Source organism: Miniopterus natalensis, chromosome 12 (genome assembly GCF_054644295.1).
Source record: "Miniopterus natalensis isolate mMinNat1 chromosome 12, mMinNat1.hap1, whole genome shotgun sequence".
In the NCBI taxonomy this organism is placed as follows: Eukaryota; Metazoa; Chordata; class Mammalia; order Chiroptera; family Miniopteridae; genus Miniopterus; species Miniopterus natalensis.
In genome coordinates this window covers 27897363-27913256 of record NC_142092.1, presented here as the reverse complement: position 1 = coordinate 27913256, position 15894 = coordinate 27897363, and the positions used below count along the sequence as shown (strand labels likewise).

At 40.8% G+C, this 15894-nt stretch overlaps 1 protein-coding gene across 5 annotated transcripts in view; it reads right to left on the bottom strand.

Moving 5' to 3' along the window:
• Positions 1-15894, bottom strand: part of PTPRD (protein tyrosine phosphatase receptor type D) — a 470419-nt gene that overhangs the window by 32474 nt on the left and 422051 nt on the right. For all 5 annotated transcript variants that reach the window (XM_016223581.2, XM_016223577.2, XM_087822669.1 and 2 more), the window contains 2 exons: positions 13520-13639; positions 12855-13009 (listed from right to left, as the gene is read on the bottom strand). In XM_016223581.2, coding sequence (XP_016079067.1) covers positions 12855-13009; positions 13520-13639 — 275 coding nt within the window. The remainder of the gene's footprint in view (positions 1-12854; positions 13010-13519; positions 13640-15894) is intronic.

Below are 15894 nucleotides of genomic sequence, written 5' to 3'. Positions count from 1 at the left end.
GTCGGAGAAAATTTCTCATTAGGGCTTCCAAAATTTCTAATCATCACCATCATCATATATATAAGCATTATAATAATCCACCAACTTTTACGCAGTTTTCCCCGGCAAAGAAGATGCCTTTGGCAAATGATCACATCACTTTCCACCTTCCTGAGAAACAGAAACTCAGTCAGGCAAGTGATTTGCACAAAATCTCCTAGTTTTAGGGCATCGAATATCTCTTATTTTTCTATATACACAATTTCTATTTCTTAGCCTAACAGTCAAATACGTAGAAGTCATAATTCAGAGCTTTTCTTATTAGCATACTTACAATGAGACCCTCAAGATTCGGGAGCTTCATCTATGACTTTGCATTTCTAAGTTTCCTACAATGCATAAACGACTTTAGGAAGAGGTTCCTTTTTGCTAGGTTTCTAGGGCATGTGTGAAACACGCCTCCTATTTTGAGAGGATCCACGGCACGGTCCTCCTTTGTCCACAATAAGATCTAACAACCCTGACTCCTGATAACATTTAGAGGCTTGCCATGATGACCTACTGCGGTTGCATCTTTTGTACATTTATCTTCTATGCTCACTTGTGGTATTCAACCTGAACCTGGCCTTAAAGGGTAGTGCAGTAGAAAAACCAGCATCCTCAAATAATCTACATGCAGCGAGAGATTCAATCGCAGTGAAGGCACTGCCTCAGTGACCAAAGGGGGCTCTGACCACTTAGCCCTGCTCTTTAGGGGCAGGGAACACAACAGGGAGGCAAGAAGTTCCAGAGAGAAAAAGTCACCCCAACCCACATCTCTTATATACAAATCTGGGGGTAGTTACGGATCTAAAGCAAAACAAAGCAAAAATACCAGGAAAAAAAGGAGCCATGTGACAATGGCTACAGATTGTCAAATGTCATAGATTGACAAAAGAACCTGTATTTGGGGTTACACCTGGGGTTTTGCTCTTCATATCCAGACCCGGGAAGGAAATTCACACTGGACCTAACCGGGCTGACGAGAGTGGAGCAGTGAGACATGCTGAGCAGATCAACGGGGACTGTGCAGGCTCATCAGTGTCATATTCGTGCTGAAAGAAAGTTTTGATATGATAATGTGGGGGTCCAGTGGTTAGTAGATGCTTAAGACTTTGGTCTCCCCGCCCCCCCCCCCAGGTACTTGCTATGTCCAAAAGGAGCCCCTCGGTTTGTTTAATTTATCATCGCTTGTCTTCAGCACAGGCACCGTTGATAGGTGGTTTTTATTTCAAAAGGGATTCTCTTCTGAATCTGGTGTCACTTCATACATTTCTGCAGCAAGAAACTCCCTCAGCAGCTGCACTTCCTTTATAAATGCAGATGTACCTTATTAATGTTATTTCTCAAGGCAAAGGGTTTAAAAACACTCGCTCAACATTTGTTTGTTTGTATGAAAAGTTTCAGAGTTTTTCACAGCTAGATTTAGGGCATGTAACAAACCCTGTGAGCATGTGAGAGAAACAGGAGCAATGCCAGCAGATGGCAAGGTCAGAAGCAAAGGGTTTGCAATGCAAGGAACCGCACACATCCAAATCGAGACGTCTGCAAAGCTATAACTGTACCCCTTCTACAGGAGGACGCAGGTCCTCATGTGAACAAATACAGGGGCCGATTCTAACCGTACATAAGCACGCTACACAAAACGGGGATTTGGCACAGGGGTTGCTCCCGGACGCTATACCACACACAGTTTTTATTTCGGTTCCAGCAGAAAAACAATATTGACAAATTTCTTTCTCTCTGCTTCCTACTTTATTCAATAGAAGAGGTAACAATAGCATCTGCTGCACTTGGCTGGAGCCTGGGATGAGGAAATTGTGGATGATGAGCGTCCCAGGCATATGGCCACTGAAAAGCTCAGGAAACAGCCATGGCACAGCCAGGCGACAGCTCCAGTGGGAGCGGCAGATACACAAGGCCGGCGCCGCGACACAGAGCGGGGCTGCCAAGACGGCACGCAAAGCCATTTTGAGCGGCCTGATGTGGTTCCCACCATCACAGTTCCAGCAGCTACTGCGAAGCAAGACAAGTCCCTCTCGGACATTCCCTCCTCCCTCTCCGCTTTCTGCTGCCCCAGCCTAATACCCACCTGGGTGCCCGGCGCATTCAGGTCACTCTCTGGCTCCTCGTCAGCCCTTCTTACAATCAGTCCTGAAGATCTGTGATACTTAATTGGCCCTAATGCATCAAAATTACCTACTCTGACCATCTTAGTTCCAAACATAATGCCTCCTGCCATTATACAGCTGCTTTCTGATACTTTCCTAATTCACCGAGAAAATATTAAGGGACTCTTTAATCAAATTAATGTGAACAAAATTAAAAGGACCATAATGTACTGGGAAGCATATTGGACCAGCCAGAGTCTATGAAGGCTGTAAATCTTGTTGTGCTTCATTTTATTTTTTTCATCTCTAAAATTAAAGAGATGGGGGGGGCAGGGAGGAAGGGGAGAGAGAGAGAGAGAAAGAGGGAAGATAAAGAGAAGAGAAAGGGGGGAGGAGGGAGAGAGGGCAGTGGGAAACGGGAGGGAGGAAGGGAAGAAGGGGAGAGGAGGAGAGGAGGAGAGAAGGGAGGGGTTTAGCCGGGAGGCTTGAAATGTCCCTTCTAGGTCTATGATTCACTTATTCACAATGAGTAAATGATACTCCTGGAGTAAAAGTCTATCAACCCTAATAAACTCTAAAGTACAAGACAATATAAAGGAAATATTTCTGAGACAGGATGAAAGGGTGAGTAGAGAATAGCAGATCTCCCACCACACAAGCTGATATCTCAGCAAAAATGATCAGGTAGCAGTTAAGAAACAAATTAAACTGATTTCCCTCTACTTTTTAAAAATGACCTACTTCATATATTAACAAGACTATTTTGGGGTGGGCCCAGGGGGATTTTGCTCTTCTCACCCAGCCCCAGGAGGGACATCCACAGTGAACACACACAAGCTGGTACGAGTGAAGGGAAAAGCTCCCTCAGTCCAGTAATTAAGCTTCAGTGATAGAGAAAGTGAGGTCACAATTGTTTCTTGCTTCTTGCAACAGGAGGTGGAGTCTGTTCCGTCGCCCCTTAGATCAGGGCTGGCCCCTGCCATGCTCTGAGCAAAAGAATGTGGTGGTGGAAGTGATGATGTGTGACTTCCAAGCCTTGCTGTCAACAGGACTTGTAAGCTTCTCCTTTCATCCCCTGAACCCTGAGACCATCCGACCAGGATGAAAGACCTCGGGGGAGAGAGGCCCAGCTTTCCCAGCCCTTCCAGCCGACTGCAAAGGAAATCCCAGGACGGAACAGCAGAGGACCCCTGCCCAGCCCAAGTCAACCCACAGAACAGTGAGACACAGCAGGCTGTGGCATTTTAAGCCAGCAAATGAAGGTCGGTATTTGTAGGCAACAACGGCTAAATTATTGATTTACTGTCCATTTCAGAAAAGTTGCCAGCTCTGAAAGAACGCAGTTGTATCAGAAACTGAAATATAATTATACTTAAAACAAATGACTCAATGTTCAAAACTAACCCAAATTAAAACAAACAAAAACAGAGAAGGCATTGTTTTTCATAATAATCACAGTTCTCATAGTTCTCTCCTTTCAAATGTTAAAGGGAGTTAAGCAAACAGCTGTCTAGCTTAGAATCCAAGAGCCTGGTTAATCCTGACCCATCCCATCCAGTTCATCTCTTTTATCTGCTTAGATAACTTTCTAAGCAACAGTGTGGACGAAGGAAAGTTAACTACTAACTCTTGATGGTCTGAAAGGTAAAGAAGGATTTTGGAGAGGAGTAGGAGGGGTATGAAGGGGGGTGGGATGAAGAGAGAGAGAGAAAAAGAGAGACTGCTCAAGTCCCTTGGAAGAAGGTATATAAAAAATATTTTCATAAGAAACTGATCTTCAGGAAAGTCTGTAATTTAAAAATAAGAGCGTGCTATCCCAGAAGTATATACCTCCAAAAATCCAAGAGGAAGGGATTACAGGACCTGCACACTTGGGCAGGGCGTCTCACATTATGACCCACTTTTCTTCCATTCATCTGATCTTCTATCTACGGGCTCCATGAAATACTGAAAAGGGCACAGTCATTAAGTCATATGTCACTTAAGGACATTCCTATGGCTTATTGTTTTGAACGGCCAGGATGCCAAGCATGAATACAAAGCAATGTAACTGACACCTCAGCAAAAAGACTAGCATTTATCAGCCCCAAGGAGCATGGCCCTTAAAAGCGGCCGCCGAGGGAGGCTGAAGGTTTACCGCAACGCTGCACGGTGCAGAAGTCCTGCTGGGACCCCTGTCTGGCAGCAGAGTTAAGAGCCTGTGGCCTGTTCTTTTGAATTCCTTAATGGTGGCACATCTTTGCTCTGGAAGGTAGATTTCTTTATGTATTTTTTTAAGTGCCAAGAGACATTTAGAGTCAAGTCTTTGGTTTTTACAGTTAGTGATCAAGATAGGGAATATTTTTGGGTGATTTCTCAAGTAATGAGCCAAGTTCTCGACATGCTTTAAAAGTAATTTAAGGTAAGGTAAATCTCATAGAGATATTCTCCAAATGTTTTATAAAAAGTAGGCCATTCAAAGAAGTGTTTTCAAGTTTAAAACTTTGAGGCGGGCTCTTATTTGGATGCATACATTCTGCCACAATAAAAAATTCAGCTTTGTTGGCACAGAGCAGTGGTTCTCAACCAGGGGTGATTTTGTCCCTTCAGAGACATTTGGTAACGTCTGAAGACATTTTTCTTTGTCACAACTGTTGGGGGATGATGTGTGTGCTACTGGCATCTGGTGGGTAGAGGCCAGGGAGGCTGCACAGGACCATCCTCCACAACAAAAATTACATGCCCAAATGTCAATACTGCTGAGGTGAGAAACCCTGACTTATAGTAACAATCCGTTCTAATAAGTAAATACTTTTTTTCAGTGCAATGAAATAACTACTACAGTATATATGTGACTTTAAAGTTAAATATTCTAATTGCCACTCATCTTCTAGGTTAATATATTTACACAGATACATTTTTGACTCTTTAAATCACAAATTACATAGAAGTCAAGCTCAGATTTCAGAAACTGTGACAGTATTGTTTGCTGATTGATAGTAATAGAACCAATTTACATAACCACCTATTTGATGTGGGATACAACATAATGATAAAAATAATAAATAACCATAAGCTATAAAAATAACTACAAACATTTACTGACTTCTATGTGGCAGGTATCTGGCTAATTATCACTTTACACAGATCATCTTATTTAATCTTTATAAACAGTTCTATGTAGGTCATACTGCTATTATCCCCCCTTTACTGAACAGGAAATTGAAGGTGTAAAAAGGTTAAATAACTTGCCCAAGATCCTAAGTGTAGTCAGTGGCGCAGCTGGGACTTGAACTCTAGTGAGCTGAGTTAATGTACACAGTCTTCACCACTGTCCCACGCTGGCCCCAAACGGGCTTTTCGATCTAAGGGCCATCACTGTTGTGGGCTCAGCACAGTTCTGCTCTCATTTGTGTAACATTAGCAAAATAGAAAATGGCAAAGAGGAGAAGACCCTGAATCATAAGACATGGGTTCTCAGGCAGACTCCCTGCTTACTGGCTGGATTAGTAGTCTTCAGCCAGGGTCTCAATTTCCTTATCTGCAGAGCGAGGATAGTAATAAAGCACACCTACCAGTCTTGGTGTAAAGACTGAGTCAAATAAGCGATGGAAAGATGCTCTGTAAATGGCTGCATTCCTTCACAAAAGTGATTGGGTTGCTCTTCTTGGGCATGGAATGGCAAGGTGACAGTTTCTCAGTTGCCCTTGAAGGGATTTTTATGATATAGCCCTGATATGTGGCCTTGAAATGAGATCGTTTCTTATAATATTGGCCTCACTTCTCCTCTGTTGCCTTAGATCTATAATGCTTTTTTTTCAAACAAATATTCCATTTTATCAGGCAACCAGAGTACCCCTTCCCAGAACTCCAAACACCTTCTTCATTTTGAGTTTTATATTTTACACCTATGGGGGCTATTGTGCAATTCCTTTTGATGTTTCTTTTGTTTCAATTACTTTTAAACTATTTCAGTGGAAGTAAGATATTTTTCTCTTACAGGACTGTGCCATCATAATATTCCAGACTTGGCATCCTGTTTTACATTGCTATGTTGTTCATAAATTTAGAATTTGTTTTTTTATGCAGAATTATTGGTATATGAGAACAGAACCTAATAGTTTCCATATGGTATAATTATTTCTCCTCACCTTAAAATGTTTCCATAAATAAGGACATAATTTGTATATTCCACCCATTTTCTTATCCAGAGACATTGGTTATTTTTAACAATCTAGTCTTTCAGTTACAGAAAGCTAGCTTCTTATATTACTTAATTTATACATGAAAATGAATACCAGGTTTAAGGAAAATATGGGTGTACGGTTCATACTTGTCAGCATCTCAAAACTATCACATGCTTTGGCAATACTTGCGGCCTTTGATCTAAAGAGATATTTGAATGGAACAAGAATAAAGAATGGAATTTAGAATGAATGATTAAAAATGCATTAAACAATTTTCCATACCCCTTTTAGCTCCTTTGGATCACAAGGTCTTTTATTTTTATGCTCATATGCAATGCTTTCCAAAATCTTCTGACCTTCAGAAGGCTGTTTTTGTCAATACAGGGTTGGTATTAGGAATAAATGGTTATGCTCTGAATGTGATCTAAGTAGTTCCTTGGTTGTGCTTTCCCATATACAGTCAAAAAGAATTATGAAGATTGGATCTTAGGAATCTTTCCAACCCCAAATTGTCACTTGATTTTTACTGGGCCTCGCTCAGTGGCCCACGGATGCCTCCATGGCATTACTGATCTAGGTCTGGCCCGCAGTTCCTGTTCCTTCCAGCTTTGAAGACTGGTTTGATTCTATGACGTGAAAGATTTAAATTATCTTTAGGATGTCTAGTTTACTCTCCCTGAAATTGTTTCATTTAGAAGACAGATTCAGGGAGGTCCTGATTCATCCCTCTTTCCTATTTATTCCTAAATGCATTCCCTTGTTCCTAAAAGGGGTTAACATGGCTCAGAGTTGTGTATGGGTCAAGGGCTGATGATTGACTCAGTGAACTGAGAGCTTCATCCCAATTATTCATTCTTAACAAGAACCAAGTACTTAGGGAAAATCGATTGTCACATCCCTTTGGTACTAGTAGCATATAAACCACCAGTTCTTCTATAAAACCACCTAAAGAATAGAGCTCCAAAGGGAGAAAGGGGAACAAAAGTTCATTTCCTAAGAAGAAGACTGAAACAATATGGAAAAATGTAATATGTGACCTGTTTATAATCTAAGCTTAGAAAACAGCTTTAAAGTTCTCCCCCTTCCTCTCTTTCAAAATCAAATTTTATAAATAAGGAGAAAAACTACTGTATATCAGTAGTCGTGCATTACATAGATATCTGTGAAGAGGTAATGGCACATATCCATCTGATGACCAGCCAACCCATATGGAGTAAGGAACGAGGTGGTCTCTGCAACAAGAGTCAGAACTAGACACAGGTGGGTGAACAAGCCGTGGACTTTGCATAGGTCTGAATTTATGAGCTGCTTGATCTTGAGCAAATCACCTATGACCTCTCTATGCTTAATTGCTCCTCACAAGTTAAGTACATTGTTTTGTGGGTCAAATGAGCGTAACTAAAAGTGTTTGGTAATACTTAGAAGATAGTAATGGTTCAGTAATTGGTAGCTATTGTGATTATGTTAAAATGATTAAGGGGTCAAAGAGACACATGCTAGCTATTACCTCTGATACAGAAAGAGTGAAATCAAGGCTAGATTATGGCAGTGTGATGTGGGGTCAGAAAGGAAGGAGTGGCTCCTTCTGACCCGGTCATCAGGGTGGCCTTAAAAGTGAAATGCCCTCTATAAAGGCCAGGCAACTTGGGACACATAATGGCTTTGTCACCACTAGTGGCAGCAGCTCAGGCAGTTAAGCTGACCTTTCTTGGCCTCTGTTTTTTAATTGTGTGAAATGGGAAAGAAGGTTCCTAAGGTTCCTACCTCTGGAGGTGACTGGGGGGAGGAGTCATTAACACATGTAAAACACTTACAAGAGGGCCTCCCCAGTTGAGAAGAGTATATTTGATGTTAAGTGTTCAACATTCTTAACTATTATTATGACTAAAAAACAGGGAGCTATATCTATACTTATTCATGGAATTGAGGACATGTGGGAAAGGACATAAAAGACAGAAGAGTAGAAAAGGGGATGCAGAAATAGGTATAAAAATTACAATTTAAAATAATTAAACTTCCCTAAAAGTACCCCAATATAAAGGGATACAAATACAGTCTCATGTTAAAAAACAGAAACAAAAGAAAAATCAAGTACAGCCTTAAAATGATCTTACTGTTTCTGTAAAAATTCTCCATTTTTCAACTAGCTTCTGCATGCAACTATTGAGCACCTACTATGATGTAAGAGCAGTGGCACAAAAGGGCACAATCCATAGTCCACACCCTCTATGATTTCAAGGCATATACGATCTGCACACATACAGCTAAATATACTAAGTGTGAACACAATCCTTTATGAGAGCTCAGAGAAGCATGTTTAATTCTTCCCATGGGAAGAGGAATGGGAAATGAGCTTCAAAGGCTTCTCCAGGGTTTCACCTCAAACGTCTACAATATGAAGCCATTCCTATAAATGGATGAGTCGAGCTGTGTGTGAAACTATAGGGGGTGGTGAGGGTTTGGAAAACTGGATAGTGCATTCCATCTTAAAGGCTTTCAAATTCAATTTGTTTTTTAAAAAATAAAATGATCACATATATCAACAAAGCCATCTGAGGCCAATTTGCAACCTTTGCAATACACATGGGAAGTACTGTTTGCATTGGACTATGAAACAGGGTTGAACACCATCAGACAGAGAAGGGGAATAGGTAAGATTCTAGACTGGATGAATATTACTTGCTGAGAGCCAGAGATGAATGTTCAGCAGGTGGCTAAAGAGCATACAATTAGGTGCCAAGGGGGAGATCAGCCTAGGTTATAAAGGACCATGAACACAATGCTAAGTTCAAATTTTATCTTGAAGGCATCACACAGTATTAATTTCTCTGTATCTTTAACAGCATCATCTGAAGAGTTCAATGGTTTCTCAGGTCTTTGTGAAAGCAGATTATTTAAATTACTCTAACTCACAGTGTTAAAATGTTCTCTTTACTATGATGGAAAATATCTAAATTAAAAAAAAATCCATTCAATAAGTATCTGGATATTTACAAACATCTGGTTATTCATAGGATAGATGACTCAGCTAATACAGGTGGTCTAAGTCCCTGGTGAATTTTTCTCCCTAGAGCAGTAAATACACACATAGCTCTTAAAACTCACTCATTAATATACTAATGATTTCACATTACTGCATAGTTCTACAAACTATGCACTGTCCTAAGTGCTTTATGTTTACCATTGCATTTTATCTTCATAAAATTCTTATTGCTGTGAACACTTACCCCTTCTATGAGGAGACAGAAGCCAACAGATTTGAAATAACTCTCCAGAAGGCACACAGCCAATAAATGAACAAGCCAGAGCTTTACCCAGGCAGCCTCCCTCTCCAAGGGTGCACTCGCAGTGTTGCGACTGCATGTTTGGCATGGACTGACTGATAGCTAGACTTGGTCTTTCCTTCTGTACCTGTTGAAACTGACTTTCTCTCTTTTAGGAATGGGGTAGAATTAGCCTTCTCCATGACCTTCCATGGTCTTGTCCATGCTTGTTGCAATGGTCTAGCCTTATAATGCTTTGTAATTCTTTACTGTTAGAATTTCTTCTATTTATAATGACTTTTTAGTCCTGGCCCATTTATCACCAGATAAAACTAGTGAATTTTCTCTTTTTCTGCTCCCCCTCTTTTTCTGGTCAATCACCAGACGACTTCTACAACCTCCCCCCTTCTCACAGGATCTCCTGGGCAAAGGTTTGGGTTTACTTTGAGTCACTACTTCTTCAGTAAAGAGAAAAAAATTCAAGTCCATCATGAGAGACATCACAACATGAAATACAGTGTTTATATTCCAGGCTATTTTGTGATGATTTGCACTGTGATAATGCTAGCTTCCATCAGTGTTCCCGTGCGGCTTTGCTAGTGTCACTTTCTGCAGAGTGCCTTCCTGCTCAGAGACAATGTCTAAACTGGCACTTCTGGGATGCCACATGAGTTGTTATCTGGAATGACTTGCATTTGCCAACCTGTCAGAAAAATCATGCTCCTGAGTTTTAACATACTGGTGTCTAAGTCAAAGGTTCATGATGTTGGCAATGTGGACATGGCGGCTCCAAAATAAAGAGGCGATTTCTCACCCGACATGTGAGGTTACCTGTGGGTGAACACAGATCATCTTCCAGAGCTCAGTTTATGCTGTGTCTTTTCCTCACTGTGTTGTAGTTGCTAACAAATTTCTTCCACCAAATATACCTGCGCTTCTGTTGTTTGTTTCAATACCAGCTTCTCCAGAGCCTCAGGCACAGCACTTCCAAATGTCAACAGCTATTAGCTCTGCACATTCGTCTTTGTTTCCTTAGTTCTCCGGAGCCATCTCTCTCTCTGAGCTGAGTGCAGGTGGCTCAACATAACATAGGGGTGTGTGCGTGTGCAGAGTGTGTATGTATTTTCTCAAAATAAGGCATTATAGCTCTTATTTTTTCCACTTGCTTGGAAACTTTTTTTGGGATCTCTCCAAGTACTCAGCATAAAGCCTTGCTTATGAGCAACAGAGAGTAAACTGCATTTTAAAAATTATCTATCTATCTATCTATCTATCTATCTATCTATCTATCTATCTATCTATCTATCTATCTATCATCTATCATCTATCTACTTACCTATCTACCTACCTATCATCTTAGTTTTCTAGGTCCTCACTTTAATTTACAGAAATGAGAAGCATACTATGAGAAAGGAAACATGCTGTATTTCAAAATGCAATGATCATAATGCTCTTGTTCAGTAAAGACTTCCAAGTTAGGTTTCCCTAAATTATATATGTGATATGTATATCATAGACACATACACACACACACACACACACACACACATCTGTGTGAACTGTATTTTTGCCATTAGGCATATAAGGGCAACATTTCCTCAGGGAACTCGAATTTCCTGTTTCTCTATCCTGTGCCCAAACTCCATCTAGAAACATTTCATGATTTAACGTGTGATCTTCATAATGAAGCTAAGCTCATATCCAGCAGGGACACCATGTAACCAGGCACAACGTCTCTCTGAGGCCTGCAAAGATGTAGAACAGAGTATATTATATTGGTCAAACTAGCACCTGCTGAAACCAACAGGCAGAAGAACCAGAAATCTGCATTCATGATGCAAAAGCATTTGTTCAAATTAATACAAAGAATTTCTAGTGCTTCAGAATCATGCAAAAAACTGCAACACAGTGGCAGGGCCTCAAAGGACCCTGTCCTGGTTACAGTGGAGCAAGAAGTAGACTATAAGGTGAGACCGACTGGACCTGCTCCACCTTCCTAGCTATTGGTACCTGAACCAAACCCTACAGTCTCTCTTGGGTTCTCGTCTCCTGACCCGACATACTGTTGTTAAAAACATAAATCAAAATAAAGCATGGGGGCGTGGTTTGGAATTTGTTCAATACTCTGCAGATAAAGGCAATGTGGTTATTTGTTTTTGTTGGGAAAAATAACTGCTAGAAAAGAGAACTGCAACAGTATCTTGGGTAGAGTTTGCAGTCCACTGTTTAACAATTACTGCGCCATGGGCTAGCAAGGTGAATTTTACTGCTTTTATTCTGGTCTACCCATTGTCCCATCTCTTTGTAAAAACAGAGAGTTATGCTATTAAGTCATTATAGAGGTGGGTTTATAATAGATGCTTTCTTTTTCTAATATACTTCCACACTGCAATTTTACTTTTCTGTGCAAGAAGCCATAGTCTCTTGTATTTGGATTTCTCAGTTTACGAAGAACTATTATGAAGTTACATGAATTGTACATTTATATAGTGATAAACAGAATGCGGCTACATATCTTTAGTAATCTGTTAGTAATGATATTCGAGAGGAACTCAGGAAACTGGAAGAAATCAGTTTAACGTTGAAAATGTATGAACACATGTAGTAGAGTCTGAGTGGTGATATAGAGGACGCTAGGCAGAACTGTCTACATGTGACTTGACAATACTAGCTTGCAGAAGACACCTTTAAGCAGTAAGAAAGTCTCTGAAAGCTTGCATGTTTACAATATTTAGTTCAGCATTTTCCCTATAAATAGTAAAAAGGTTCTATCAGCCCAGCCCACAAGAAGTTGTCAATTTTCATACCTCTATCTATCTATCTATCTATCTATCTATCTATCTATCTATCTATCTATCTATCTATCTATCTATCTATCATCTATCTATCTATCATCTATCTATCTATCATCATCTATCTATCATCTATATGAATGTTTCTCTACACAACTGAAACCGGAACCTAATTACAAGATTGATTCTCAATTTTTTTCTGTTTCATGTTCATATATTTAAGCCCAAGTGCATACTTGATTTTGTGCTATTTATTTTTGCTCCAAAGATAAAACAGCAGGGTAAGGTACACGCATCTCTATCAAATCCTTCCTGTTACTGTTAGTATACGCCTCATTTAACAAAAACAAGCAAACGAACAAACCCACCTGTATTCTTTATGAAGGTACTTGCTATCCCAGAGTATCAGTAATCGGACAGAATACCCAGTGAGGAGGCACTTTGGCTTTCTGTCTCCCCCCAGGCCTTCTGACTGCGGAGAAACATGCTCCCGGTGGCCCTTACCTGCAGTGCACGACCATGGGGCCCGCGTCGGGGGGGTTACAGGTCTTGACCCTCCGCAGGAAAGCCAGGAAGGGCGTCGGGTGCTCGGGGACGCCGTGGTCGGGCCAGGCGGTGAACTGGAACTGCCTCACTTCTCTCTTCTCGCTGGACCCGTTCTGCGGAGCAGGGACACTGGCTGAAACCCCGTTTGCCCGGCCCCAGGTGGCAAGGAGGAATAATGCCATGCGAGAGGTGACAAGGCAATGCGCCATCTCAACTCCTCCCCCACCCGCTACCCTTTGGGGAGACACACTCTCGGGAGACACAAACCCCAAGCTATTGGTAAATGACAGATATTTGCTCAAGGGGATGGAGGCCCTGGGGGAGCAGCAGTGCGTTTTTCAGCTGTTACTATCAGGAGCGCTCCTGCTATATTTTATGGGAAAAAGTGGCTCTTCTTCAGCTGGTCTTCATCTGCCAAAACCTTCGTCCAGAGCAAGGGGCCCATATTTACCACTAAATTGGCGGAGAGAAAAACAGCCGAGGGTAATGGAAGAATTATCTCATCTCCACCGCCGCCCGCGGAGTCAAGAGATAAATAAAGCCTCGAGATACTTGATTTCTCAAAAGCTGCTTTCTTCAGTAACAGAAAGAGGAGAAAGGAGGCAAAAACACGACAAGCAAACCTTGTAAAGTGCAAAGGTTCGGACACAGTAGGTGGCCAGCTCCACAGTGTCGAGCAGCGTCACTTGGACCAGCCCGTGGGTTTCTGTGCCTCTGCTGGGCCAGTACTGGTCACACTTCACCTGGAAGAGACGAGTGACACATTGAGGGCAGGTGCTCAGCAATTTCTCTATTAGCTTTACTTTGAGCGGCTGCTGAAGGAAAACAGCTTTTCTGCATTTCATTTCACGTTGATCTCCTTTTGGCATGCATTCTTGCTATCCCAATATATGTAAATCACTGCTCTGATGCCAATATAAACCACATTTCTCAAACTGGTAGGAATGCTAAGCAGTAACAGATTCAATTTTCCCGGCGAAAAAATAAAATAAATTGCAGATTGTTGCCGAGTAAAATAAGTAGAGAGGTATTTGAAACTTCAGAGTACTCGAAAAGAAAACACAATTTTGTTCTGGGATAGACGTTAAAAAAGGCATCAGGGAGACCACACGTAGGCATTTAAACGGCACGGTGAGATAGTTAGCATTCATCCATCAAGGTTTAAAAGGCACAAGCTATTTGGTCTGGAGCTATCACAATTTCCAAATATGCTCATTTAAAGGAAAGGAGAAATAATTTGTAAATCTATCAACGTATGATAAACAACATAGCGTTTTTTAACACACAAGAAAAATGGTACTTGTACTCTAAACAAATCTGTAATGTCTAGGAAGAAAAGAGCCGTCTGCTCTTTAAAAAAAGTCTCAGAGGGTCATACACCAGCAGTGCAAAGTTTAAATAATTTAAAATTCATTCATTTGAGATGAATAACCTACCATTTCTGTGTGAAGTTGAAGAAAAGCACATAAGAAAATATTCAACCCAATTAATTTAACATGCAGCAAAAATAATTCAAAATCTGCAACAAGCCTCAAATTTACTGAACGTGTCCTTTGGGCATTAAAAAGCATATTGACAAATGACACACACACAACACTGTATTTCCTAGTAAGGCCATAGATCAGAATATATTTACCCTTTCTATCACAGATTAAAAGGAAAATGGGAGTAATTCTGAACCGAAATGCATTTCTCTAGGTAAAGAAGTCTAGTAATATTAGGAAACACACCTTCTACTTGAAAAAGAAAGGGGAAAGTTACAACCACTGGATTTAAACAAAGCAATGAGGCGTTATTATCATAGATGCTAGAATTTCTTGGTCCAGTGAATAGTACTGCTAGATAATTATTTGCTTTGTTTGTTGAATATAAATACCAGTAGCATTCTGTGAGTAATATTGGAATTTTCCATTCCACAGACATAGCATCTGCTCCTTAAAGGACTTAGTCTCTTCCCATCTAGACACTGGACCTTCTAGAAAGGGAGAGGTTTTATCTTCGACAGAATTTCCTAGATAAGAAAAAAGTAGAAAACCACCTAAATGTACAGGTGCACAGTAACGCAGAGACCGGCTTCAGGAGGTTTGACTCCTGTGCCTTTGTTTCCACAGGGACCACACAAGCATCACCCGGTTCATGAAAAACAAAGAGAGTGGACAGTAAAATGGAAAAATTTGTCTCTTAATAGGATTTATAAAAAAATGTCTCCATGTTACCTAGATGTACAAGATAGTCTTCCATGTATTATATTTTTATCATATGTTCTAACCCAGAGAAAGCATAAGGAAAAGACACTGACGGATTACGATCAGGGGGTAGCCCCTCTGTGTTTTCTGACCATCCATTAAAACTCAAGCCCTATCTGAACAGACGTAGCCAAGGCTTCTACCTGAATGGAGCCAACACTATTTAAGTGGTCATGATTTAGGTAGAAAAAAAAAAGATCACAAAAATTAAGCCAAAGGCTCTGTTTTCAACCATGAAATAGATGTCAAGTTGATGTCTCTCTGCAATGGACAGAAGTAATTTGGAGGCCTCTTACTTCAACATTTGAGAGGATGCCAGCAAAGTGTTAAGTTTAAAGTATCAAGAGAGAAGCTCAAAGTCGTCATTTTACAGTTTCAGCTGGATGGCAACCCTTTCAAATCAAAACCAACAGGTCAGATCCCAGAAGGACAGACACCACTATCCTGGGCATCGGAGGAGCGAGTTAATGTAACAAAATGATCCATAGGGTCAGTTCGATGCACCGAACCGAATTCAATGCAACTGTATTTCAAAGCTGGGAACTGGTTATCCGCACCGTTTGGTGAGGTAAGACAAAGGAAATAAAGGAGAGAACCACGAGCCAGCCTTTATGTGAGCTCTGGAAAAATGACTCCACTATCTAGTGACTTCATCTACGAATCCACTCCATACTTAGGATACGGGACAAACTAAAATTACACAAATTATTCTCATACTCCTAGTGATAAGTTTAAAACTGCAACTATTACTG